The sequence below is a fragment of the Labrus bergylta genome, chromosome 17 (assembly GCF_963930695.1).
Source record: "Labrus bergylta chromosome 17, fLabBer1.1, whole genome shotgun sequence".
NCBI classification, from domain to species: domain Eukaryota; kingdom Metazoa; phylum Chordata; class Actinopteri; order Labriformes; family Labridae; genus Labrus; species Labrus bergylta.
The window spans coordinates 19,381,956-19,407,504 of record NC_089211.1 but is presented as its reverse complement, the minus strand read 5'-3'; the positions used below and the strand labels follow the sequence as shown (position 1 = coordinate 19,407,504).

The 25,549-nt window shown below is 38.8% G+C and overlaps 1 protein-coding gene across 2 annotated transcripts in view; it reads left to right on the top strand.

The window, feature by feature from the left end:
• ccbe1 (collagen and calcium binding EGF domains 1) overlaps window positions 1-25,071 on the top strand; it is a 32,773-nt gene extending 7,702 nt beyond the window's left edge. Inside the window, exons 3-11 of one of the 2 annotated variants that reach the window (XM_020643026.3) lie at window positions 14,341-14,393; window positions 14,638-14,772; window positions 15,713-15,850; window positions 17,085-17,191; window positions 18,620-18,728; window positions 19,663-19,802; window positions 21,711-21,746; window positions 23,978-24,013; window positions 24,551-25,071. In XM_020643026.3, the coding sequence (XP_020498682.1) occupies window positions 14,341-14,393; window positions 14,638-14,772; window positions 15,713-15,850; window positions 17,085-17,191; window positions 18,620-18,728; window positions 19,663-19,802; window positions 21,711-21,746; window positions 23,978-24,013; window positions 24,551-24,826 (1,030 nt within the window). In that variant the 3' untranslated portion in view covers window positions 24,827-25,071. Of the gene's footprint in view, window positions 1-14,340; window positions 14,394-14,637; window positions 14,773-15,712; window positions 15,851-17,081; window positions 17,192-18,619; window positions 18,729-19,662; window positions 19,803-21,710; window positions 21,747-23,977; window positions 24,014-24,550 lie in introns of both variants that reach the window. The other variant, XM_020643025.3, reaches the window with a different exon arrangement.
• Window positions 25,072-25,549: the final 478 nt, after the last annotated feature.

Genomic DNA, 25,549 nt, shown 5'->3' with positions numbered 1-25,549 from the left:
TGATTTAATCCCCCATCCATCCTTTAAATTATCGAATTATCTTCTTTTTCACCTACAAGTTCAATATGAAAATAAGATTAGGTTTTTTAATGTATTCATAGTCATTTATAACTTGTTCTACCACCATTAGTAAGTCATTCAAATGCTTTTCTCTCAGGATGTTTGGGTTCAGTTTGCCTTCATATTAATCATTCCAGAGTGAGTTTAATGTGCTCATAAAACATTTCAATGAAACCCGCAGTCACGATTTCAATGACACTGACTGCTTTACAAAGGAAATAACTTGTGTCTACTGGTGAAAAAGTAACAGTCAGTGTTTGTGTTGAGTGTTGGTTCATTTTGGTTCATTCACACCTTTGATTGATTATCTGCCTGTGAGCTCATGTGCATGTCCCACCTTAGTGAATGTACCCTGCGCAAGGTGGGATTAGTTGCACCTGTTTTGCAGTTCCAGCTCTGTAAACCTCATTGAAATGCATCATTACTTTGCAAAGACCTTGTTCATTCATTTTACCTTATTAAGTTAGCTCACAAGACAGGCCTATATGTTTGTGTAAGCTGTACCAGGTTATCGTTCAGAAACTATTAAGTTGTGTGTTCTGTCAAAAGGTCCAGTTGTAAAACAGGTTGTAAAGCCTTTACAAAGAACGTTGTGTTTCCCTGTTAAAATGGACCAAGAAAACTCTAGAGATACTCATCAGAAAAGAAGAGAGAAGGTATTGATTGTTTTTTTTACCTGAACTTGAATAGTCAATTTGTGCTTCTTGAAGGCCTGTGCGAAAAAAAATAAAAATAAATCATAGTTAACTCCAGCTTTTCTTCCAGTTCCACAGAAACATGTTTTCTTATGTCATAATTGAAAGCACAAACTTATTGGAGCCAACAATTCTTGTGTTTCTCTTTCATAATGTGGCACTTTGAACCACATTTTCATTAATATTGTTGTAGAAGTCGAGCCAATTGTCTTTGTGTAATATCTGGAGGTCCTGTTTTTAATTCACTAATGTGTTGTCATAGTTTCCGGGAACTATGTTGGGAGTGGGAGGTGAAGGCAGTTTTTTCAAGTTCATTCCTCTCTGCTCCCATAGGGGGTAACGTTTTACTAAACAGTTAATGGCATATCTTTAATTTTTTATTAAAGATGAGATGTAAAAGAGCTGTCTTGTCAACAACTCAGCTGAAGTGGTGATAAAATGCACTTTAAGGTGAAGGATGAATCTCCTTCCTGTTTCTTGAAGCACTGAGGAAGATACAGAGGAGTGTAAGTTATCATAGTGAGTGCACGGGAGGACATGTTAGTGTTAAGGAGCATTCCTCACTCAGTGACGGATGTAGGTCAAAAGCAGCACCACACATCCTCTCTCTCTTCTTATTCCTTTGCACCTCATGAGTTAAAGTGGTTGATCAGAAATAGACATGAAGGTTATGATTATGATTCTTTTTAACCCCCCCCCCCCCCCCCCGCCAATAAATGCCAACAAATATTTCCTTGATTGCTCTATTAAGTCCGAGCCATTCACCATTTGAACATTTTCAGCATTACTGGACAGAGAGTTATTTACCATCTGTTTTCTGTTGAAAAAAAGGCTGAAATATAAAACATGCCTTTACCAGAAGGACCATGACTTTCTTGTTTTGTTGTTGCGTCATAATGTTTCCTATAAAGCCTGGAGTTTCTCTTTCTGAGGGTCATAGTTCTAGGCACATTACCCAGAATCAACATGGCGGTATATGAAGTAAGTGCAGTATTTATGTGGAGGACAGGCTGTAAACAGAAAGGGATGCTGTCTCTTTATGTCAAAGCCTCCTTATCATGACAAGAGTGTGGGGTTGATGTAAATTACATGCTGAACATCTATTGAAAATGGAAATGAAGACTTCCTGTGAAAAGCAAGTCTCTTAAATCACAGTTTGATGGACTAAGAACATTGGTGTTAATTGAATATAAGAAATTGGCATCTATGTTTATTGATGAATGTGTACTGGTGTCATCAAGCTTCTGACTTTTAATGTAATTTTTAGGCAGTAGATCCTTAATGACATAATTATTTGCCTTAATCAGTGGTGATCTTTGAGACCTCACGTGGGCTGCTTCACACCCTTCTTGACATTTTCAGATCACTTGCGTTTTTCCTTTGCTCATACATGTATCTTTTGAGGTATTTTGGTTTGTTAAGATCCCACTTGTTTCTCTTGGCTTATTCACCCATTTATCCCCTTCCTATGCGAACTGTAGCGTGGTCACGCTTTGGTCATGCGGTGTGTTTTTTTGTTGTCGCAATGGTTAGGAGATGTGGTGATATGAAAGCAACAGGCTGTGGTTTTTCTGCCTCCCTGCAGCCAAGATCGTGCTTTAGTTGTTTGCCACATGTTATACCAAGAAAAAGTGATAACGTAGCAGCACTTTATAAAAAGCAGAATTTCTACATATTCGGCTATCAAACAGAAAGTTCTTGACGAGTTAATCAGGTATTCAAAAGAGATTGGAGACATGTTTAAGATTTTTTTTCATTCATCCTCTGGCCACTTGAAACTTTAATTTATTCTCCGTTCTGCCAAAGAATAGGCTGCTAATTTATCAGTCCTGAAGGACAGCAGCTAGCCAAAGGAAATGTTTACCTGCACATGTGAATAAGATCGGCATACACCAGTTAACGTTTAATTGTAAACAGCTGCGGCGTCAATGCGAGTAACACGTTTTGGGAAAATGTGCTCAATGTTTGGTGGTTTTAAAGTTGAACAGATGCTGCCCCCTTGCACTGAGGAACTGGTGCTGAATTTTAATATTTGTGAGCTTTTTGTAATTCAGAGTGGTGATATTTATCACTTCCACCTCACTCAGAGTGTCTGTCCTTACTCAGAGATTTACCCTATTCTCCCCTTTCAAGAAGGCCTGATATGTTTTATTTATATGAAAACCCGCTGTACTGTAAGTGGTTGTTAGCCATTGCTACCTTTTTTATGTGCAGTGAAGTCCCAGGACACAATATTACATTTCACCACATGCAAGTATTAAAATAACATAAAAACCACAAAGCCTCAGAGAGGCTAACATATGTCACATACCAGAGATCCAGTTACCTTACACACTGTATGTCATGAGAGCATATGAAACCAATACAAGAAGAAATATAATACCTTAACAACGTCACATTTTGATATAATAGTCTCCAGGCGTGTCTGAGCTACAGGACGAAGCTACTTCCAGGTTTAAAGCGTATTTGGTCAGCTATATTACAAATAAGAGCAACTTTTAAGACTGGATCATCTAAGAAAAGATTTATGAAATAGCTTAAAACGCAAACCTTTAATGCAGAGCCAATGCAGCTCACCCTCGATGTTGCTGCGGTAACTGCTCTCTCAGTTGAAAACAATTCAACTTTTGGAACGTCACTCTCACTTCTCCCTCACCACCAACCAATCAAAACCGAGAAGGGGCAGGACTTCTGATATCAGCTTTGTCAACAACAATGGCAGAGGAGACTATTCTAAATAGAAAAAAAACCTTCGCACATCCATTTCATAAGACAGGTGCGTAAGAGAGCAATGTGTCCATCAAAAACTTGAAGGTGAACTCCTGCACACTATCTAACACGCAAACAAACATTTATTGGCAACGTTTTGGTACTAGACCTTCATCAGGCAGACAGACAACTGTTTGTCCTGTTCATTTCTGTAGAAAATGTCTTTGAAGTTTTGAGGTATCAGTTGCGTCAAGTAGCTTTGTTACGCTTCATTTAATGCTCACAAGTGGGTTTGTGGACAAGCCTTCTCTGGTCCCTCAGCAAATTAACTACATTGATGTCTCTATCATGTGTCCGCCTCAAGCCCCATTGTCATGAGGGCTTGAATGGATTGTAGATTGATTGATCGATCGATTGAGAGCTCTTTGTTCAATTTAACTTGTTGCTGTAGTTGTTAAAGCATCAGGAGAAAGATAGAGACACGGGAGACTAAAATTTACCACTGAAAGGTCTTTTCTGGGGGAAAAATGTCATCTGCTTTCTACATCTAAATTTCTATGAACATTATTGGAGTATGCCTTGTATTTCTATTTTGGCATGAAAGATCTTTCTTTTTAAAGGCAAATTATCTGTAACAAACTACCGTTGACCGTTTTGCATCTTTGCATAAAGTGGCTATTTTTCCACCCTGGAAAATGTAACTGTTAAATCTGTGAATAATAACAAAGGAATTATATTACTTATAATCCCTTCAACATTTCCCTGAGGTTAAGGTTGCATGCTTTCACAGTAACCCCAGTGTTTGAAGGGGGATTGGTGATATCTGGCATGTGTGCATTTGAATGGTTTGAGTTAAAAACACGTGGACGGGCTGATGCAGTTTACTGAAGCAGGTCACAGACAGCCCTGCTTTCTATAATTTCCTGAAGTGTCAGTATATGAGACATCACAAACCTCTGCACTCCTACTCAGTAAAAGTTCATATAAATTAAAATATGAGTATCTCAACTTAAGAGTGACATGAAAGCTGATCGATTTCATTATTTGTTACTTAACACTGTATATCAAACAGTAGGGGGCAAATCCGACGCCAAAGACATGCAGAGTCTAAGGCTGCTACTGTAATGGCAGACTGGAAGTAGTTTGGCTCCAGCTGCCTGCCAAAGCTGAGCGCAGCTGAAATGCCTTCTGCAGTAAGTTTCATTGACAAACGGATGGTTTTATTGAATTATGCTGCAGATTCCAATTCAGCAGAACTGCTGCACATGGCAAATACAGCAATTTACAGAGTCAGACGGTAGAGTCTAGAGGTTAGGGGAGAAGGTTTGCTATTTTATGAGTCCCTTTTCAGCTCACTGAAAAAAACCAAGTCATTGGAGCCAAACGAGTCGTTTCTCCCTGTTTCCAGTTGTTCCACTTAGTTCTGCTAAGCTGAGGTATATATTGGTCGTTTAGTGCGAATAATGTTTATTATTTATTGTATTGGACTACTTCATTAAGAACCACAATCATTGAACTTCATACAAGTAGAAGCAGGAATTCCCTTTATTACATTGCGTTGCTACATTCTCTGGCAGCATATTTTCCTACAACTTTATTAAATTCATCAATTCCCTGGTAACCATTGTGTCACAAGAGAGAAAATGAAAACAAAAAAAGGCCAGAATTGAAAGCAGAGTTTTGAATTAGTGTTATTAAGTAGAGCAATGCATTTTCACACAGACCACACTGTTTTTTAATGGCCTTATAAAGGGGTATGTGACCGTCACGGGCATTGAGCACTGAGTTTTAACAGTCATTAACCAATAGCTTATGTTAATGGCCCATGTCAAATGGGGCACCATTTTTTCTCTGGGCAGATAAATCTATGCACTTAACCTGGATACAGATAGAAACTGCATTCAAGAAAGCAACGATTTAATATCAATGAGTGGGGATTTATTTTTTCATGAAAAAGTTTATTTTACAGAAAAGTACTGTGTCTATATCTGGCCTTCTTTTTATTTTATTCCACTTTTAGATGCGTTCCAATTGTTTGGTTTTTGCTTCCTCCCTACTTTTCCTTTCATACACTGGCACATACGTGTTTATAAGGATTTATTTTACTTTACTATCATATCAATAAGAAACTTTGTTTCTGTCTAGAATCCGCAGGTTGCACAAGTCAGAAATGGAGAGGTCAAAAAGCTCCAGCAACACTTGTAGTACAGTATGACACGCTTCGGCTTGTGGTCATCATCAGGGTCATGACAATGAAGCTGAAAATGCTTATTTGTTCATAAAGTTGATCTTCATCCTGCAAGTGTTGCTGAAGCTTTTTGACCTCTTCAAGCCTTTCCCTCTTCATGCACCTAGGTGGTTAGCGAAGTTGTGCCAGAAAATCCCTCTCTGCTTCCACAAGCCAAAAAGGGGAAAGACACTATTAGTAGGTTTAGTGTATGATTAGCCAGTGCTACTTATTTGTATGTCACACAATTACACTACACTACCTCTACTACACACATACACACTCCCCAACTCATTACTCTCTCTCGACTTGCTACCTGATGTCTTGATTTTGTCTGTCAGCTTGATTGATTAGCGAGCTGCGATTTTATGTCATGTTGTAAATATTGAGAAACCTGTTGAACAAATTGATATGGAAAAAAAGACACACATCAACAAAGAACATAAACAAAGTTATTTTAGGGGTAAAGGAAAACACTGGGGAATTGAACTGCTCCTGTAAGTTTGTAGGGAGCTACATGTAATGACCAGCAGGTTTTTTGATTAATAACTCACAGAGAAATGCAACATGTGAATTTATTTTTCGCCCTTGGGCCTCATAAAGCTCACAGTTTTTTTCTGTATTCCAATGGATTGTGTTCTTGCTGGATGTGAAATATAGGATATTGTTTTCTAACATGCTAGCCACAACATTTTTCTAATGCAATGTCAGGGTTCTGTGTTTGCAGCTTGTGTTGGAGTCCTTCAGTCCCTTAATGACCAGAGATGTGTATTTAGGAAAGGGTAAATACCTGAATGTTTTTCAAGTGAATCTTCAAATATAGACCGTGGGAAACCTCTTACAGTAGGTGATTGTATGTAAGGTATGAGGGTTACACATTGTAATAATTGGTTTTTGTAAACACTTAAGTACTGATTCCAACATTTTATAAATAATAAACTTCTTTCCAGAAAAAGATAAATATTTAACACATAATAAATGTGTTGTAGAAGTATCGTGCCAGTAACAACTAGCCCATTCTTTTGTTCTCTTATAAATTTCTTAAACAGCTGAGCTTTTGTTGGTCCCTTTAGCCTCCACGCTGTGTTATTCTGCTAAGTGCTTTGGGGTTTTAATGCTACAACTTTTGTCTGTTATGGCCTTCCTCCAACAGGAAGATAGCAACTAGTGGAAAACATATTTTTAAGACATTGCTTACTTTAAATGGGATCACCAAACAGTCGTCTAATTGCATTACAATTTCTCTCAGTAATGGAACCTAATATAGTGTTTCTGAATTAACAGCAACATATTTAAAAGAGGAATGTAAGTGCATTAGGAATGATGACTCAAAGCTTGCCAATATAAGGAGAATTATGTCTGCAACAATCCCAGATGTGTGATTCCTTTCTTTTGCAGTGTCGTATTTTTAGCTGACTAAATGACCTTTCTGAGAATGTTATTTTAGTCTGGAGGTTTGGAAAACAAAAAGGTATCCAGGCACTCAGAGGATGTACTCTCTGTACTTTGTTTTTATGTGTTCCTATAAACAAGCTCTCCTTGGGGGTTGTTTTTCAGAATACGACACTGATGGACGACAATAATTTACTGTAGTTTTGTCTATTCTGGAACAGATAGTAATGACGCATAACTCTATCCGTTTTACTTTATAACTTTGGCCATGACGTCTGCTGTGTGCTTACAGAAATAAGACACATTTTGACATGCTGCAGGTTTATTTAAAATTGGCATAATGTGACTCGGCAGACTGAATTTCAAAACCAGGAGGTCTCACAATCTGAAGACCTTCATTCATTTGTTTTTATTATTACACTGACACTAAATCTCGAGAGACGTAGTGAGATTTCGGTGTGTGTGTGTGTGTGTGTGTGTGTGTTATTTAGTATAACCCTGACGTTTTATCCACAGATTACAGCATTAAAACTTTCTAAAATATACAGTTATCAACAAACATCCACATATATATTCTGATGCAGATGGATTTAGAATCATAGTTGCTCTGTATCTTAAGGACAACAGCATCAACCGCTGCTTCTCTGCAACTCTGCCATTTGAATAGTGTTAAGTGTGAAGGTCAAAAAGTAAAGCACATCTGTTCACTGGTCTTTCATGATGACCATTTATTTGAAAAAAAACCACAAAAAAAACATGATTATCCTTTCAGTCATTGTCCCTTGTGTGTTTTCCTGACCGCTAACTGACCAGAATTTATGACATGGCGGGCAGTTATTTCCTCAGCTCTGGTTTACTTCAAGATAAGTAAGAACATCAATTTAATATATCTGTGACACACTGAATTTACCCTGGATTATTTAACCCTCATCACAACACTGAAAAACACCTTCTAAGCATCAGAACTATTTGAGTCAGAATGTAGTATTTTTTAATAGCAGTTTATTTGACTGTTCTGTGCTAGGATACAGCTATAAATGAGAACTGGTGCCTAAAGTTGGACTTTGGGTTTACAACAAGAGTGAGTGGAGTGTTAACCCTGCTGGTTCAGAGTACAAAGTCTGCAGTACATCTGCAGAAAACATGACAGATCAACAGTTGTGTTGTTTTGAAGTTTTGAACAGCAGTACCTGATTTTAACAGAGTAGAAAAGGACAATTAAATGAGGAGAAATCATCTGGATGTTGACATTTAATGCAGCTAGGAGGCTGGAGGGAACTACAGGGCAGACAAGATACCGTGAAGAGTAAAAAGCAGTTGGTCACAGTCATTGTTGATGAGGAAATGTCTGATGAGCAGATGTTTTTGTGCAAACATGCTGCATGTTTTTGCCTTTGTTGTAGGAATCCAAAAAGTTAATTAACCCGAAATGTTTGGCAGTGTAAGTGGGAGCCACTCTGGTCTTTTCAGTGTTCTTCTTCAGGAAAGATGAGCCTGGTAGATATTAAAGACAGTGATGCAAGGCAAGAGAGGAAGATAACTTATTTTCTTCTCCGTCTTTGTTCCTTTTATGCCAGTCGATTTAGCAAACAGGATCAGCGTGATGTTGTGTCCTCTCCACTTTTACAAACATCCTCTCTTGAGTATAATGCAGGCATGTTATTGTAAATCACTGGCAGCAATGCTACACAAATAATCCGATAACAAGCAGCCTGCATGTGTTGTCTCACAGCTCTGTGTGTTTGTGCATGATATCTTTTAACATTCTTAATTATCACCATTTTTTTTAGAGGGATAAGCATGCTGGGATGTGATAAAGTGGCTCTCTTATGTGAGGATGCGTGTACCTGTTCATCCACGTGAACTTCTTGATGTAGTCACTTCCACTTTAACGCATACATCGGTGTGAATTAGTATGTTTCATAACAAGACAAAGCCCGGCCAGGCTGGTCCACTATGTTAGTTCAAGTGAGGTCCAGTGTTTATAAGGTAATTAGAGTGCCCATGGTTCACCCCTGGTAACTGAGGTCAGACTAATCTATGTCTAGATTTCATGGGGGCCCTGTAAAATGATATGGATCACAGGCAAAATGAAATAACCTCTAGGTGAAAAGGCACAGGTGGCAAAACAATCAGGTTGTGTGTGATGTCCTGCTCACTCTGAACAAGTGCAGGACTTGCAGTGTAATGAGCCTGTATTGTCCGTGTACATGGGGGTAAGTGAATATTCTTGTAGACAAGTGTCATCAAAGCATTTGGGATAACTTCTTCTTCCCTTGCTCTCTCACTCATGAATATGAATGAAACTTAAATGTGTGCTTAATCTGTTCGCTATTTTGCATGAAGAACACAACTAACAAACTCACTCAGTATTGTATTCTCAGATTTTGTACTGAAATGCGGCCAAGGCCCTGTTTTTCATTAACCAGCATGCTCTTGTTTTGTGCACTGATTGGAAACTATAAAGAGCTTCATCTTTAATTAATCTTAAAGATTGAATTTACTTTGACTTTTCTAACAGTGCATCAGTATTTTAGAGAGGGGTTTTGTTCTGGCCTGTTTCTGTTGTTCAAACAGGAAGAAGTGCTGAGGTGGACTGTTAAAAAGCTTTTTGAGAGTGGATGCCAGATATCGACTCAGACAGTTGTCTGCAAAGAATTGATTTTGATTAAACAAAGGCATGAGTTTTTACACACTTATCTACAAACTGTGTTTATAAAAAGAGCTGTTCTGAAAGAATTTGCTTGGCCTTCAGCATTGGAAAACATCACTTCTTTACCCAAAGCAACTTAAACACATGTTACAATCTGTGTTCCAACTGAAAGCCATTCTTGCAGCTTTAATCGTTGCCATGACACTTAAGAGGACAAAATCCTCGTGTGATAATAGTATGACATCAGTGCATTGGTTTGAAATTCCCTTCAAACTGGAAATTTACATTTAAACAAAGTGCTATATTAGTGATATTTTTTCATCATTTTGTCTGCAAGCATCTTACCAGAGTACTTATGTGGAATGTGATGAGAATATGTTTTTCATGTAACAACAGTTTACCTCTTGAGACCCTCCATATCAAAAGACCTGACAGATCTTCACCCCCATGCTATAAATCACAAAGCTGTTCTGAGGTTATTTTACTGCTTTAGTCACTGACCTTCAGCTTAGTATCCATCACCCAGAGTCATTACTGGGCATGTTATTTTAACTTGTAGACGGGTCATATCATCACCATCTCAGTTGTGGGTGTCTACCACTCTGGACCTGCCTGTTTTCATGTCCTCATGTCAAAATATGAAAGGTCACCAGAGGGACAACATAAGAAGTCAACAATTGAAAATTAAATTAATCTTTTTGAGTCAAATAATTCCTGATAATACTCCTGTTGTGATCTAAAAGTGATTCAATCTGCAAAGTAACCAAATACCAATTAGATTTTAGATTTGTTTATTTTATGATATAATATGAATAAGAAAGTACAATGAGGTAGAATATTGTAGGACTAATAAGAATTTCCCTGAATGATAATTTGATAAAGATAGTTTAGTAAACGAACATCAACACATACTGGGATCTGGTTTCCGTGGGATGTTGTCGCCTCTTTCATGATCTTCTGGAAACGGACATCGACGTTTGTTTTCTCGGGATTGTTCAGCTAACTCTGGTTATTTTGCTTTGCTGGTTATTTGCTATAAGTGCCTTCTGTCCTCACGGGGATGTTACTGTGACATGAAATATTGTTTCACACAGGAAACCATTCTCAGATCAACTCTCTCAGGGCGTCCAAGTCTGTGCTTCTCCCATCCACACATAACACAAGTTATGCGTATTATAATTAATAAAACAAATTCCTTAACAGACTGTCAAACAACTTTGCTGAGATTGACATGCATTGGTACATTTTGAAGTAAGGTATTATTTGCCTAAAATAAGAAATTGTGGCCTGCTCGCACCTTATAGAGCAGGGAGGGGCAACTTTGGTCACAGCAAGGGCCACATTCATTTAATTCTCACTGCCAGAGGGCCAAATTGTATTATACAAAAACAATTACGGTCAATTATGTCTCAAATTTATCTTAACATAGACCAGTTGTCAAATATTATTATGTAAATATTTCTGATTTTCATGATTTCATGGCAGATTTTGTCATGTTTTCTAAATGTTGATATGTAAAAATTAACCTGAGGGCCACGTTGAGGGTTGATGGGGGCCGCATGTGGCCCACCCCTGTTATAGAGGGACTCCTGAGTGGTCCTTGCTCCTCCTCTACACTCCTGCAGCATTAAATGTGAGCAATGACTTATGATTAGATTGTTGCAGGTTAATACTCTTCAGTGGGAGCCTCAAGAGCAGTGTGGAAGTTTCTTACGGCCCCTCTTTAGGTTGTAAATATTCAGCTGTATGAGTGAAGCGGTTCTTGGCTGCTATGCATATCCTGTACTCATGAAAATGACTGTAAAGGCGGCCAACTGTGTACAGTACGCTCAATGGGCTGCAGTGGTGCAGAGTCAGTGATTTACTTTCATATCATATTTCTATGATGATGTTATTGCAAAATGCGTGACATATTAACAGATGGGTCAATGCGTGCAATATTAAATTGGAAGAAGGACTAGAAACACTTACTGTAATAAGTGAAGAAACTAACATTGACATGAATACATATGATGTACAGTCATGGAAATCTTTTTTGGGCTGTTTTAAAGATAAATCTTGTAAGTCGTTCTGAAATCACACATCGATGTTCCTCTCAGGATGAATCAGTACCTGAAGTACTTCTATGACTAAGCACCGTCATCAGGTCCGATCTGTAATTTATTCAACAGTTGTATAATTCCAAAACTTTAGAATATGATCAAATATGTAAAAACATATGATAATCAAATGTCATGATGGGCTTAGCATCTTTTGGGACATTTTACTGATGAAGAAAAGATGTATACCTTGTAAACAAGAAAATTTAGACTCAGTGTTTAAAGGAGCAACATGTAACTGACAGGTAGCGTTTAAAATAGGTACTGCAGTCCAAATTCAAAACACTGGAGAGAGCTGTTCCTACATTTCTGGTCGTGGTAGCTTATTAGAATAATGCAGAGGCTTTTTAGGTAGGGTAGAATCAGTTATATCTGAACCAGTTCGCACGCCTGCTTCCACCGCTGCAACACCTGTTGGTCTGCTGCTTGCCTTGCAAACCGAGGGGCATGCAAAACTAAATAAAACAGACCATTTCGGACTAGAGTCAGGACATACTGGCTGCTGTGTGTTGTCAGAGAAGCCAGCCTCAGTAAATATTGATATACTTGAGACCAGTGTGATGTCGGTCCTAACTTAGATCCAACACAAAGCGTCTTTGCACGTAGCGCAAGTGTCCACCCAACTCAGTTTTAAGAGGCAGAGGGCTGGGCTTTTAATAAAATCCAGTCTCCATTTCACATGCAGTAGAGAATTAACCCTGGATTCAAGCAGCAGAAAAACATAAATACATGTGTAGCCTCCATTGCTTTGATGTTAAGCGCACACAGGACATTATTTTATAAGATCTGATACAGTCTGTGTGCCGTGCCTGGCAATTTCACGCCTTATGCATGAACGTGTACTTCACTCTTTATTTGGCAAGGCGCCAATGGTTCTGATATTGTGGGACTGCTAAAGGGGATGTAACTTTAATCTGAAGTCAACATATTTCATACAGTGCACAGTAGAAGGAGAGAAGTAACATGAACCAGCCAAAGCCTGGTCCGTCTTGGAGACAGATTGAAATCCACTGTGGGTATGGTAATGCGCACACTCTAAGGTGTAACTGGTTCTTAAAGGAATGAGTCCTGACACTCTGGTTTGACTCATGTTAGGCTCAAAACACACCTTAACTTACAAAATGTAGTTGGGTGCCCTAAGTTCATGCGTTTCAGATCATTTAAATAGGACCCATACAATTTTGTGATAACTTATCAATTCTCATCTTTTTTTTTTTTTTTAATTAAGGGACTTACATAATAACATACCCAGCAATGGTTCAATTTGTGTTGTGTTTTGAACCCCTGCAGCTAGTTAACAGAGTTGTAATCCCTCTTCAGCCATTTGACTCTTACGATCCAAAGTAACAACTCAGACAGGCAGAAGTGATCACACATTACGAGTGTGAACATAAGAACGCAGGCCTTTGAAGCAAGCAGAGTCATATAAAGGAAAATGTATCGCCTTCCTACAAAATGTAAACAATATGCTGTAACTCTGGCATTATCTGGACGTTAGCGCTCAGGCTCACAAAGCCAAATACAAAGTTGCAGACTCAAGTCTTTTATAGTTAACCTGCTCAGTGTATGAAATCACTGGACCAGCCCATAAAGCCTCCCTATCATCATGACTGCTCCCTAATAAAAGCTGTTAAGCATTACAGGGTAGTCTTTTTCAGTATACTATCAAAGTGAGTTTTACCACATTGTATTGCCATGACTTCGCAGCGTAATTATATTTTTTTATCACCTCCTGTTTGAAAATAACACCTGGTAGCACTTTTCTTTTAGAGTGAGAGCAAGGGATGTGTATTACCTCACCGCTATGATGTGAGTTGTTCTGATAAACTATTTCAACAATATGTTATTATGAAGATGGTCTTCGTAAAACTTAACACAGATGTCAAAGTCAAAGCAATTACTTTCTATTTGCTTTATCTTATTTAATCAAGTTGTGTTCTGTCCGACAAACACGCACTTCTACTTTTTGGATGAAGAATGAGCGTATTAATCATAGCCTGTCTATTATAACATCAGATATGAGACAGATGTGTGGATTAGAAGGGGACTAACGTGATAGAAACTCAGAATACACATAATAGTGAAGTATTTGGGCAATAGTTAGGCCAGAGACGTTTTAAGAGAAATGAGAAATGCAACATAGCAAGCTTACCAGGAGATTTAACCATAAATGTATGTTTTACCCGATTTGAAGGACTACACAACAGCAGGCAAGGCAAAGAGATGAGACCTGCAGATAGCACTAAGTGTGTGTATATGTGTGTAAGTGTGTGTACACGTGTGTAGTCTGGACACATAAATCTTCATGAAGATGTTTCCAGCATTAACAAACACAATTGTTTAAACAGGCAGAATCACTGGATCACACACAATTCTGCAGATCCTAAATGCACCATGCCAAACATTATGCAAAATGATATAAAATGTTGGGACCAATTATATACTTATTATGAAATAATGTTGTATTTGTCTTCTTACATGCATGCATTCTTCTCTTTTTTACAGAAAGAAATGTTGCAAGGGATTCAAGTTTGTGTTGGGCCAGTGCATCCCTGAAGGTATGAAAACGTTTTGGACTGCCGTGTTGTGTTGAGTGTGTGAGTGTTTTTTGGAACTCTCCTGTGTCATGTCCCATAAGGTCTGAACTTTCTCTTGTTTTAACCTCAATGATTTAAAAAGAAAAAAAAACACTGCAGGCATGTCGCCTAAAGTCTTGAGTTGAACAAAAGAACAAGCTAAGCTGGATGTGAAATCGCTCGTGCTTGAGATCATACTTTTGAACTGCATCATTCACTTCTGCAGACTATGATGTGTGTGCTGGCGCTCCCTGTGAGCAACAGTGTACTGACCACTTTGGGCGAGTTGTATGCACCTGTTACCCTGGCTACCGCTACGACCGTGAACGCCACAGAAGCCGAGAGAAGCCCTACTGTTTAGGTGAGACTTTGTACAACCGCGCATCATGATAGACGCTCTCATGATAAACTCGAAATCATCAGTTGGCCTTTCCTGTCAACAAGAAGAAACCTGCTCCATCTCTCTTTTAAATATTTCTCAAAACCAGCAGCCTTTCCTGTTCCGCATGTCAGGAATGCAAACTTTACACGATCTCTAACGATGCTTAATCTGGTGAAAGCTCAGCTGGGTGAAGACTTTAAAAGTTTTGCGCCTCTCAGATGGAGTAACTGAAGCAGAATGAAAAATTGAAACTAGGGCCTGACTGATCTGGGATTTTGGGGGCCAGCATCGATATTGGGGAGAAAAAAAATCAGATGCCAATTTATCGGCTGAAATCTTTCTTAGATCTATGTTCAATCTGTAGAGATAGATAGATACACAGTATAACGTAGACAAGACGGTCACTCAACTGGAAAGTAGCTGAGCACGGAAGTGCGTGACCACTTGACACCCTGGAGGGTGATAATGCTTGTTGTAATCCATATAGCACACTCTGCAGGTGACAGCCAGAAAGTGTTAGTGTAATTAAACAATACTCAAATGAAATGCTATTTGACTGGCGAATAAATCTAGTTATATCTGCGATAAAATTAGCTGATACCAATAGTCACTTGATATGCTAATATCAGCAGATATTATCTATTTTATTTACACCATGTTCCTTTTAACTGTGGTCTTTTATTTAAATTGAATCACACAAACATAACATTACATTAAATGAATTAAATATGTACTATACATGGGTACGTACATTTCATTGTCTTTTGCTGTCAGTTTTATGGAATATTTAATCTCTTTGCCAAATGCTGTATTTATTTAGTCTGTGCAGGTAAATTGTAAGTCGTTATCTTACTGCAACTGGCATTGTCTGTCTTTAATTCTCCTGTTCTTTGTCCCTGCCTGTCACTGCAACACATAGACATCGACGAATGTGCCGACACAAACACGACTGCATGCTCTCAGATCTGCTTGAATTCTGTGGGGAGCTACAGGTGTGAGTGTGAGAGAGGTTATTTCCTGGAAGAAGATGGTAAAACATGCACCAAGGGGGAGAGAGGTGAGAAGAGTTTTTTTTTTTTTTTATTCAGACATTTTCTTTTTATTCAAGGCCACAGCTGACTGTGATGTGGGGCTGTCTACACATTGTTATAAGTGTGTGTATGTGTGTGTGTGTGTGTGTGTGTGTGTGTGTTTTAGAATGAAAAAAAGATGGGGGTGCTGCTAACATGGACACCTGGTAGTCATTACACATATAGCTCTTGTGCGTGTCAGAACAGTTGAGTCTCCCAAACATACAGCTGCCCCCGTGACTCCTGGTCTTGTCTCATTTAAGGAAAACGTCACAAAAGGTTTGGCGATAATAAGGTCTTTTTTTGTGCCCCAGATTCAGTTGCCAATGAAGCGGACAGGGGCAGCAGATTTGCTACTTCCTGAGTCCTCCCATGAGTTTATCTTCCATTACCTGCTATAATATTTCAGGAGAACCTGGAGAGTGAGAAACTATGGTGCATGCAGTCATGCTCCTGCTTTACGTCCTGCTGCTTTGTAACATAGAGGGGAAAATAGTGTCCAGACACATTCACTCATCCATATAATTTATGCATTCATAGAGTAGGGCCGGTTCTACAGCAGCCCAGAAACATAACCAAGTGATAAACTGTTCTTCTCATGTTGTTTTTTACAGGATTGTGCAAAAAATACACATTCCTAAACGTTTAATGTGGAATAATTAGAGTGGGTTATCACAGGAAAAAAGCTCCTCACTTTCACATTTTGTCTTTAAAATGTAAAATATGTTTTTTGCAAAGCCACTAATTTGAACAATAGTCGTGAACATTTCTTCCCTGAGACTCTGACACCTTTAAAAGATGACCTTTCTGTCTGAGTGAAGGTGAAGATTTGATGTGGTGCTCAAATGTCATAAAATACAATTTTACAGCTATTCTGCCTAACAAGCGGTTCATCCTAAAAACACAAAAGGTCAGCTCTCATAGTTTGTAACAACCTATTGAAAAGTCAACAGGCGAGAAGTGTGTGCACCTGGAACAAAGACCCTGGCTGTTTAGCATTTTTTGTTCCTGAAAATGAACCTTGTTTTTAACAAGTGCTGATCACAATTTTGTACATTTAATTGGAATAAAAAATAAACTTTTTCAGAAAACATTATGAAAGACATACATCATTCTTAACCTGTACATTTGCTCTATAAAAAGGTCATATCAGAGGGTTATTTCCCTGAGTTTGTTTTTACTTGTAACCTCTGTAACTTTTATTTTCTTTATTCCTAGCAGTGCATCTCTTTGAGAAGTCAGACAACGTGATGAATGCTGGGACCTGCTCAGCCACGTGTGATGATTTCCTTCAGATCAAAATGTCTGTACTACAGCTGAAGCAGAAGGTAAAATAAGAAAATATAACTCAAAACTACATTCTATTATCTCACGCATTCATATAATGTACCTGTAACACTACTCCATTTTATCCTAAAGCATAGTCTTCCATCCTGTTGCTTTTTCAAGTATATTATGCTTGACTGCAGAAAGGCCCCAGTCAGCATTAAACTCACCTCCATGATTCAGCTGAAAATAAATGTATCCAGAGCCGCTCTTTTCCTTTATCACCACCAAAAGATCTAACTTTATCTCTAAGGGTTTCATACCTGACTTGATTTCAGGAAATATAACAGGCAGATTTTTACAACTCTCTCAAGAATTATTTTAGCCCTTTATATCCTATAAAAAAGTATCTAAAAAAAACTTCCTCGCCTGTAGCTGATAGATTCTTTTTCATAAGGGGGAATTCTCGGGCAATTTGTGTGAAACTCAACAGAGCGCTTACGTTTCCCTCTGTGTAATCGCAGGCGTCTGAACCCATCTGAGCACGAGTCTGTCAACAGTGGCACTCAACACCTTTGACTGGAACACATAATTTATTGCTTCCAGCTGTGTGGTCTAAATGCTTTCTTACATGTTCATATATTTAGAAAAAAAATGAAAATAATAAAAGCTTGCTGTGCTTTATTACAGTAAATTAGACAGTATATTCTCATATTGCAGGGGGTTAGAGTTTGAGTTTAAGATCTTACTGTGGGCCAAACACCTGTGCACAAGGTCACAGGCTACAGTCTTGCATAATACTCACTGATCAGCAGGTGAACCATGACCCCTACCAGTGTGTGGCTGTGTGTGTGTGTGAGAGAGAGGTGTATGTGTGTGTGGTAAGTGTGGACATATGCTTCTACCTCTGTGAGCATGAATTCTGATTAGCAGCTCCTCACAGCATAGCGAGGACCTTCATGTGTTTCCCTCTGGGACTGCCAGATCCACATGATGTTACACAGAGATCAAAGTTAACTTTTTCCCAAGGATGCCACTCAGCATACAGAACAGGGACTCTCCTGGTCTCCCTGAATAATGCAGAGGGGTTGCCTTGCCCTCCATCTGTCTGGGTTACAGCTTGTGGCATTGTGCAGATGGAAGATCAGCTTTCATCTCTGGCAGGGAATATCGTTTTAACATAATCTCACTTGAAGCTGGCCCTTCGGTGGGTAATTTTCCTGTCCTGTTTGACAGTGCAGGCCTTTATGAATCATTGTATGTAGAGGCATTTTAGGTATGACAACCAAATTGTGCAGTTACTGTTTGCATTTTAATGTTCGACATCACATTTTAAAACAAAGGGAAAAAAGTACAACTTTGATGCCACGAGAGAATCAGGATTTTTGTAGGCAATTATCTTTATTTGTTATATAAGTCATTCACTTAAATGTAGTCGCCTCATCATTGACCTGCACAATCTACCATTATTTTCTGCATCACTTCTTAAGATGGCCATGCTGTCAAACAGTGCTGATGTCCCCGAGCAGATGACCAACGGGAAAATCCTGACGTCGCCCATATTTTTACCAGGGCCTCCGGGTCTCCCAGGACCTCCAGGTAAAACACACTCAAAATAATAAAACAGTGTCAGACTCTGCAAGAAGGAACTGGCCTGCATCCAGTAAAGATGGTACGCAGCATTAAACATTAATACAGCCAAGGCTAATGGGAATGTCATTAGCTTTGCAGGTTTTTGGTCTTAACCAAAGTTTGACCTGATGATGGTGCTCAAGGGTGACATAAAAATGTAAATCAGAATTTATAGTAATGAATTAATTTGTTAGCAAGGATATTACTCAACCTCACAACTTTCAACCCCCTTGTGGAATAAGAGGAAGAGACAGAGGTCACAAAAACATTGGGATTGATATTTTGGGAACCTTTTAATGTCTAAATCAAGTTTTGTGCCAGTTTAGAGAAAACTACAACCTGCTGGGGGTACTCAAGGGACATGCATCAGAGCATTATGACTATAAAAAGACCCTGGCTATCATAGCTTAGAAAAGATTTTAGTCCCTGTGTGCACTGGATTAACATAATAGAAGAGTGGAAACTCAACGAACACCAACACAAGTCGTTGAACTTCCATAACTGTGAGTGTCCGCTTCAAACAGACAAAAGAATCTGTTCTGTGTTGACTTTACTGACCTGAGGGATCATTGCCACTTTATCAGCAAGTTAAATATGTGTTTTTGAAAGCAGGAAGTCAGTCCCAGCCAGTTTTCTGCGTAGGCTCTTGGTTCCAAATGGGCAATATGTCAGCGTCCGTCACGGGGTAATTTGGCTTCATCTTTGTACAATAAGCCAAGTTTGAGGCATTTTGTCCATATTTACATAATGGTGGTATGCATGTGAGAGAAACTCTGGGAGCCTGGTTTACTTAATTCAGAAAATTAATTAATATTAGTGCAAATCATTTTGAGATCTGTGTCTGCCCTTTTCTGTGATCGCTTGTCGTTTAGTTCAACATTACTTGTCTGGATTGTTTTAGGAGATCCAGGACCAGAGGGGCCTCCAGGGCTTATAGGGCTGTTGGGCGCCCCTGGGCATCCTGGTCCCAGAGGCTTGATGGGACCTATCGGGCCCACACCAGACCTGTCCCACATCAAACGGGGCCCCCGAGGGGCAGTGGTCAGTTTCCATACTATTTTAAGTCATCTGAAATCTGTAATTCATTTTAAGTGTTAACTTAAGCCGCCTTGTTCCATTAAATATGTGAATTATAGACAGAAATTAAACTTTCCCCTGCATTGAATACAAGATATAAATTGCATATAATTAATTTGGGCCATTGCTCACATTTTATAGCATAGCTCTCTGAATCAGCCAGTATGAATGTTTTATTTTTCTTACTATGACCTCTACTGCTCTAAGTTGTTCTGCCTCTCTTGCGTTCATTGTTTCTTTTATGATCTACATGTTTACTTCCACACATCTGCTTTGTGTCACACAGCATAATAACTAAATAACTTACATGTTTTACTTAACAGGTCATTGTGATAGTTAAGCTTGAGGAGAGTTCTGATTAACTGATCTTCATGAAGGGAGAATCAGTAGTGAGTGAGCAAGTATCTTTTATGAAAAAACTGAAACATCACCGTGACAAAGACGTTTCCAGCTTGCTCTCTCTTAGGGAAGTTTTTTATTTTTAAAAAAAGCAGTTTTGTAAGGTGAAAATAGATGACACATGTTAACAGCAATAACAACACAGAGAGAGGCTGAATCCATTTAGAGCTTAAGATGTTTTCTTTGGCTCACTGGGTTTAATGCAGTGCTCGCTCTTGCGGACAAGTGTGAACCCTCAGAGTTAGAGTTTGGGACCTGAATCAAGAATGTGCAGGATGTGGCCTTACAGATATATTTCTAGATTTTAAAGCTTAAGTATTTATGCAATTTTTGTGACTAATAAATCAGAACATCAGCACCTTCAATCAGTCAAATCCCAAACCTCTTAAGGCCAAAAAGCCAAGAAAGAAAACTGTTTTTATTGTAGAAATAAAGTAATTCCTTGTGTGTTACTGCGTGTGTGACACTGGGATTTCTTTTGATTCTCAGCTCTTTACATTTATGAGCTGTTAATACATTTAATCAGTGCACATGTTGGTGAGATCAGACTTAAAGGGAGTTTTCTCTCCACACAAAACGACCTGATCAGATTCTGAACACATTCATGAGGTTTGGCTGTGAGGTCACATGTGTTGGACCACATGTCAGGCTTTCAGAGATGATGAATATGTTACAGTGTTGTGTGACTCTCTTGGCTTGGCGTCGATCTGAATATTGGCTTTCCTCCCTACACATTGTCTTCACACTTCTCTAATGATGATTATTCTAGGAAAGAGATCAAAGCACCCTATACCACAGAGCTGAAGTCATTCAGAAAACGCCTGCAGGCAGGCACAAAGTTAATCTCAGATAATCGCTGCTGGTGGAGCATCATGAATATGTCAGTTTAGATTGAAAAAGATTAAGAATCAATGAGTTTTCTGTAAAAATTGTGAATTCAACATTAACATATTTCTGTTTGGATGGATGGCAACCAAACACATTCAGATAGGCCAGTGGTTTTGGACTTTATCGATAATGCATCCCCCATTCTTCATCCAAATGCACCCTGACCAGCGCAGCAAGTGCCTTCTCTAACAAACTAAAAGAGCGTCTAATTTAACAATCAACAACAATCAATTTATTTTTTGTTTCGATTTATTTTGGGGCTTTTTATGCCTTTATTTTAGAGACAGGACAAAGGATAGAGTCAGAAATAGGGAAGAGAGAGAGAGAGTGGGGAATGACATGAGGGAGAGGAGCCACAGGTCAGATCCAAACCCAGGATGCCTGCCTGGAGGACTAAGCCTCTGCACATGGGGCGCAGGCACTAAACACTAGGCTACCGGCGCCCCGTAAAACAAATAATTAATTTATAAGAAATAATTTGATTAATCAAAAGTCACTTCTTTGTTCACTTTATCCAAACAATCTGACTTGTTTGTCTTTTGCAATTTAAAGAAAACTACATGAATTATTTTTGTCATTTAACAGGGGTCTCCAGGAGCACCAGGAAAAGATGGTCTAAAGGTAAGTTCAGATGCAATTCCCCCCTTGTCTTGTCCTACTGTATAGACAGTATGTTCTTATTCTTAAAAAAAGGGCGACTTTTCCACACGTGTCTCTTTGGTCTCTCTGACAGTAAAATTGTAAAGTGGTAGACCAGCTCATGGCCCCCGAAAGCAAATGAGTCTTCTTTTTGGCAGCAGAATCTGACTCTTGGCTTACTGAGCAGGACATTTCCCAAAAGAAGCGAAAAGATTTCAAATTAAAAACGTAGCACATTCAGCTCATCTATCAACATGATGTCTGTTGAAATATGCGCAGGGTGCCAGGATTCCCTCAGAATCCTTTAGCTGAAGTTAGCCCTGCCAGGTGAGCCCATCACAGCAAGCTGCTACAAGTTGAAAGAGTATAAACTGGTGTGCGAAACAGCACATTGCACAGTTTTAAATCTTTGGTTGTGAATAATCAGAGAGATAAAAGGGTATAACATATGTAGAATATCTTCTTGATATGAACAGAAACAGATCGTTGTTATTTGGTGTCTGAGTGGCCAACTGTATGTTCAAATATTTTTAACTACAAGAAGAGCATTGTTGGTTAAACATGAACTTTTTTGCTATTGTTAATTTGACTAAAGATTATACATTCTGACAAAAAGTTTCTGTATTTCTAGAGTTAAATTCTGTAATAAACCACACTTGTCTAACCTAATCACATTTTGACTGCAACCTGAGTCAGCATTGACCTAATTCACAAGAAGAGGCCAACATCGAGTCTGTTCAAGTAACATACCAGTCATTTCTTTATTAGCATCAGTATAAGGGCTCTAGATACCGCGAGCCGTTTGTGGTTTTCTCATATAGAATTTTGTGAACTGCTTCTCAAAAGGCCTAAGGCTAAGTTTCAAAGAGGCACTGATTAAGGAGGCACGAGGCAGATTTCACTGTGGTCATGGTGATTACATTGGAGAAGTTGTATATGGCAGACTCTGAAAGATTTTCATCTCCATCAACCCAGAATCTAGTTTTGAGGGTTTTGAAATCATAAAAATATCCTTCTTCCGGGATGAGATTTGCAACTTGTTAACAGTGATGTTTAACTTATTACAGATTTTCTTTGGGGGGGGGGGGATTTCAGAAGCTCTGTTGTGATTTCAGTGGTGATTCAAGAGTGAGCAGTCAGATGTGTAAGGTATAAGAGTTTCTGGTCTCGTATTGGCTTTTCATCTTGTTATACCCGTATCAGTATTTGCTTAGCTTTGTGATCACGTATGGGACAACTTAGGTGCATCTACTTTATTGACATAGCACGTCGGTATTCTCTCAGTACAGCTCCATGTTTGTGTGGATAGACAGGAGGGTGATGGTAATCTGTCTCTCTCGGTAACAAATCCAAACCATCTGCCAAAACACTCACAGCCCCACTGTGACCCTGAGCCTGGCTGACAACCACAGCAGTCAGGTCAACCTGTGTGTGTGCTACCGTAGGTGAGCAAGCTGCTCTGATACCTCACAGTCAGGCTACATGTACAGAACATTAATAATGATGTTATCAACGTTTACTTTATATCAGCCACACACAAAGGAAACAGTCTAAGGGAAAGTTATTACCTCTGCAAAAGACATGTATTTACTTTCTTTCTAAAAAGGAAGGTGTGAAGATCTTCTCATATCTCTGGATGAAGCCAATGCTCTACTTAGCTTAGCTTAGCATAACATGAGGAATCAAGGAGAAACAGCTTGGCTTTGTGCACTTTTTGAAAATGTGTCATCAATAATCAACAAATATAAATAGCTACAATGCTTCCTTTAGTTGTTACATCTCTGCTTAGTCCAAATACTGTAAAGGGAGTTTCAACTTTCTCATCTGAGAGAATTACTGCTGACCATTAGGTTTCTTCTTCAACTTTGAAAAAAAAGACAAGCTAGCATGTTATTATCTGCTTCCAGTCTTTATGCTAAGCTAAATACAGTTCCATACGCGTAGCCATTAAATCCTGAAATGTTTTACCAGTGCTTTAATCGCTTTGGGCCACAACACAAAATCTGATCTGATATTAAAAATAATAATAATCCACAATTCACATGTCGTATACATGCCGTAAGCACTGGAACAAGTGAACAGTGCTGGTGTATATGCAATACTTCTCTGTAGCTCAGTTAAAAAAAAAGTTGACTTGACTAATATGAATTCTTCTCATGCTTTTCCCCCTCACTGTAATTCATCTAAGCTAAATATTTGCTTTGTTGCCCCAGGGGGAGAGAGGAGCTCCTGGGCCTGTCGGACCACCAGTAAGTTCCTATATTGATGCTTCACTATTGTTACTTGTTACCATTATCCAGAACAATACAGTTAAACATAAGGATGAGTGGGAAACAGACCACTGTGGACATTGGACATTTAAGGACAAAGTTAGGAAAACTGTCAAACACAAAGTAAATGATATGAAGCACAAAGTAAGCATTATCCCCGAAGATAAACACTGATGATGTTAGCATTAACAAAACCTAAAAGAAGCTCCATAAAGTGGACAGTGCTGGACAGTCTTATTGATCAGTTACAGATTTTTTGGATATAGTTTCCTCTCTGGCTTCTGAATAAATAAAAGACTAAGAAGAAAATGTAATGACTATTTTCTATTTCAATTAAATCTGGAATATAAGTCAGAGTCTTGAAGGCCCATGTCTCAGAATGTTATTCTCATATATTTGTTGCATTTTACGGTAAATGCAGTGTTTATATAAAAATGAAAACCTTTAAAAGAAAGAATTTTAAACACAATAAAATGTTTATGTTTTAAATAACCACCTTTTGTTAATCACCCCCAGGGTCCTCCTGGCTCCTTCGATTTTCTGCTCCTGCTCATGGCAGACATTCGCAACGACATTGCTGACTTGCAGAGTAAGGTGTACGGGCGACCGATGCACTCACCAGGGGAGGACTTTCCCTCCGTCCCTGACAGCTGGAGGGACAACCAGGACAGTCTGGACGCAGGCTCAGGTGAGGACTACAGGGAACCTCCATCTCGAACAGGCGGGGGGTCTAAGAGGAACAGAAAGAGGAAACCAGCACATGAGAACACAGACTTTGACTGGAATATTTAAAGAGAGCGAGTTTTAAAAACAACATACCATCAGGTGTAAATACTGAGGAGTTTTGCTATTATATTTAACTGTTTTCAAACAGAATGGACTGTAAACCTTTTGATCACAGATGTATATTTTTGTATGAAATATAGATTGTGTGTATATTTTTTAACAAAATGAGACTGTGCAGATGCATGATTTTATTTAAAATGTTCAGAAACACATGGTCCCTTCACAGCACATTAAACAAGTCTCTCATTAAAGTAGTTTCTCCCTCATTACTCTGAGAAAGTATTTAACTGTTTCAAACAAAGTGAAGAAGAAAGTGAGCCACCCAACACCTCAGGGATGAATCAATTAAAGATGCATTCATAATGCATGAATAATGTATGAGATGTTAAGAGTTTGTTATTCTGCAGTTCTACAATTCACTTAGCAGACACTTTTATCCAAAGCGACGTACATCAGAGAGTAAGTACAACACAAGCAAGGATCTAGAAAAAAGGGAACAATGTCAGTAAGAACAAACGATCAGCTTTGAGTCCAATTGGACACACAGGTGCTGACAGGAAGTGACCAGAGGCAAAGCACAACATTGAGGGCAGTTCTTGAGAGTTCTAATCAGTATAGAAACCATCTTATAAGTCGTCGTTATCAAACAAAAACAATCGTCACAACCATCATCATCATCATCAATGATATTGAGGCCATCAGTTAGTAGGTATTCATGAAAGAGCTGGG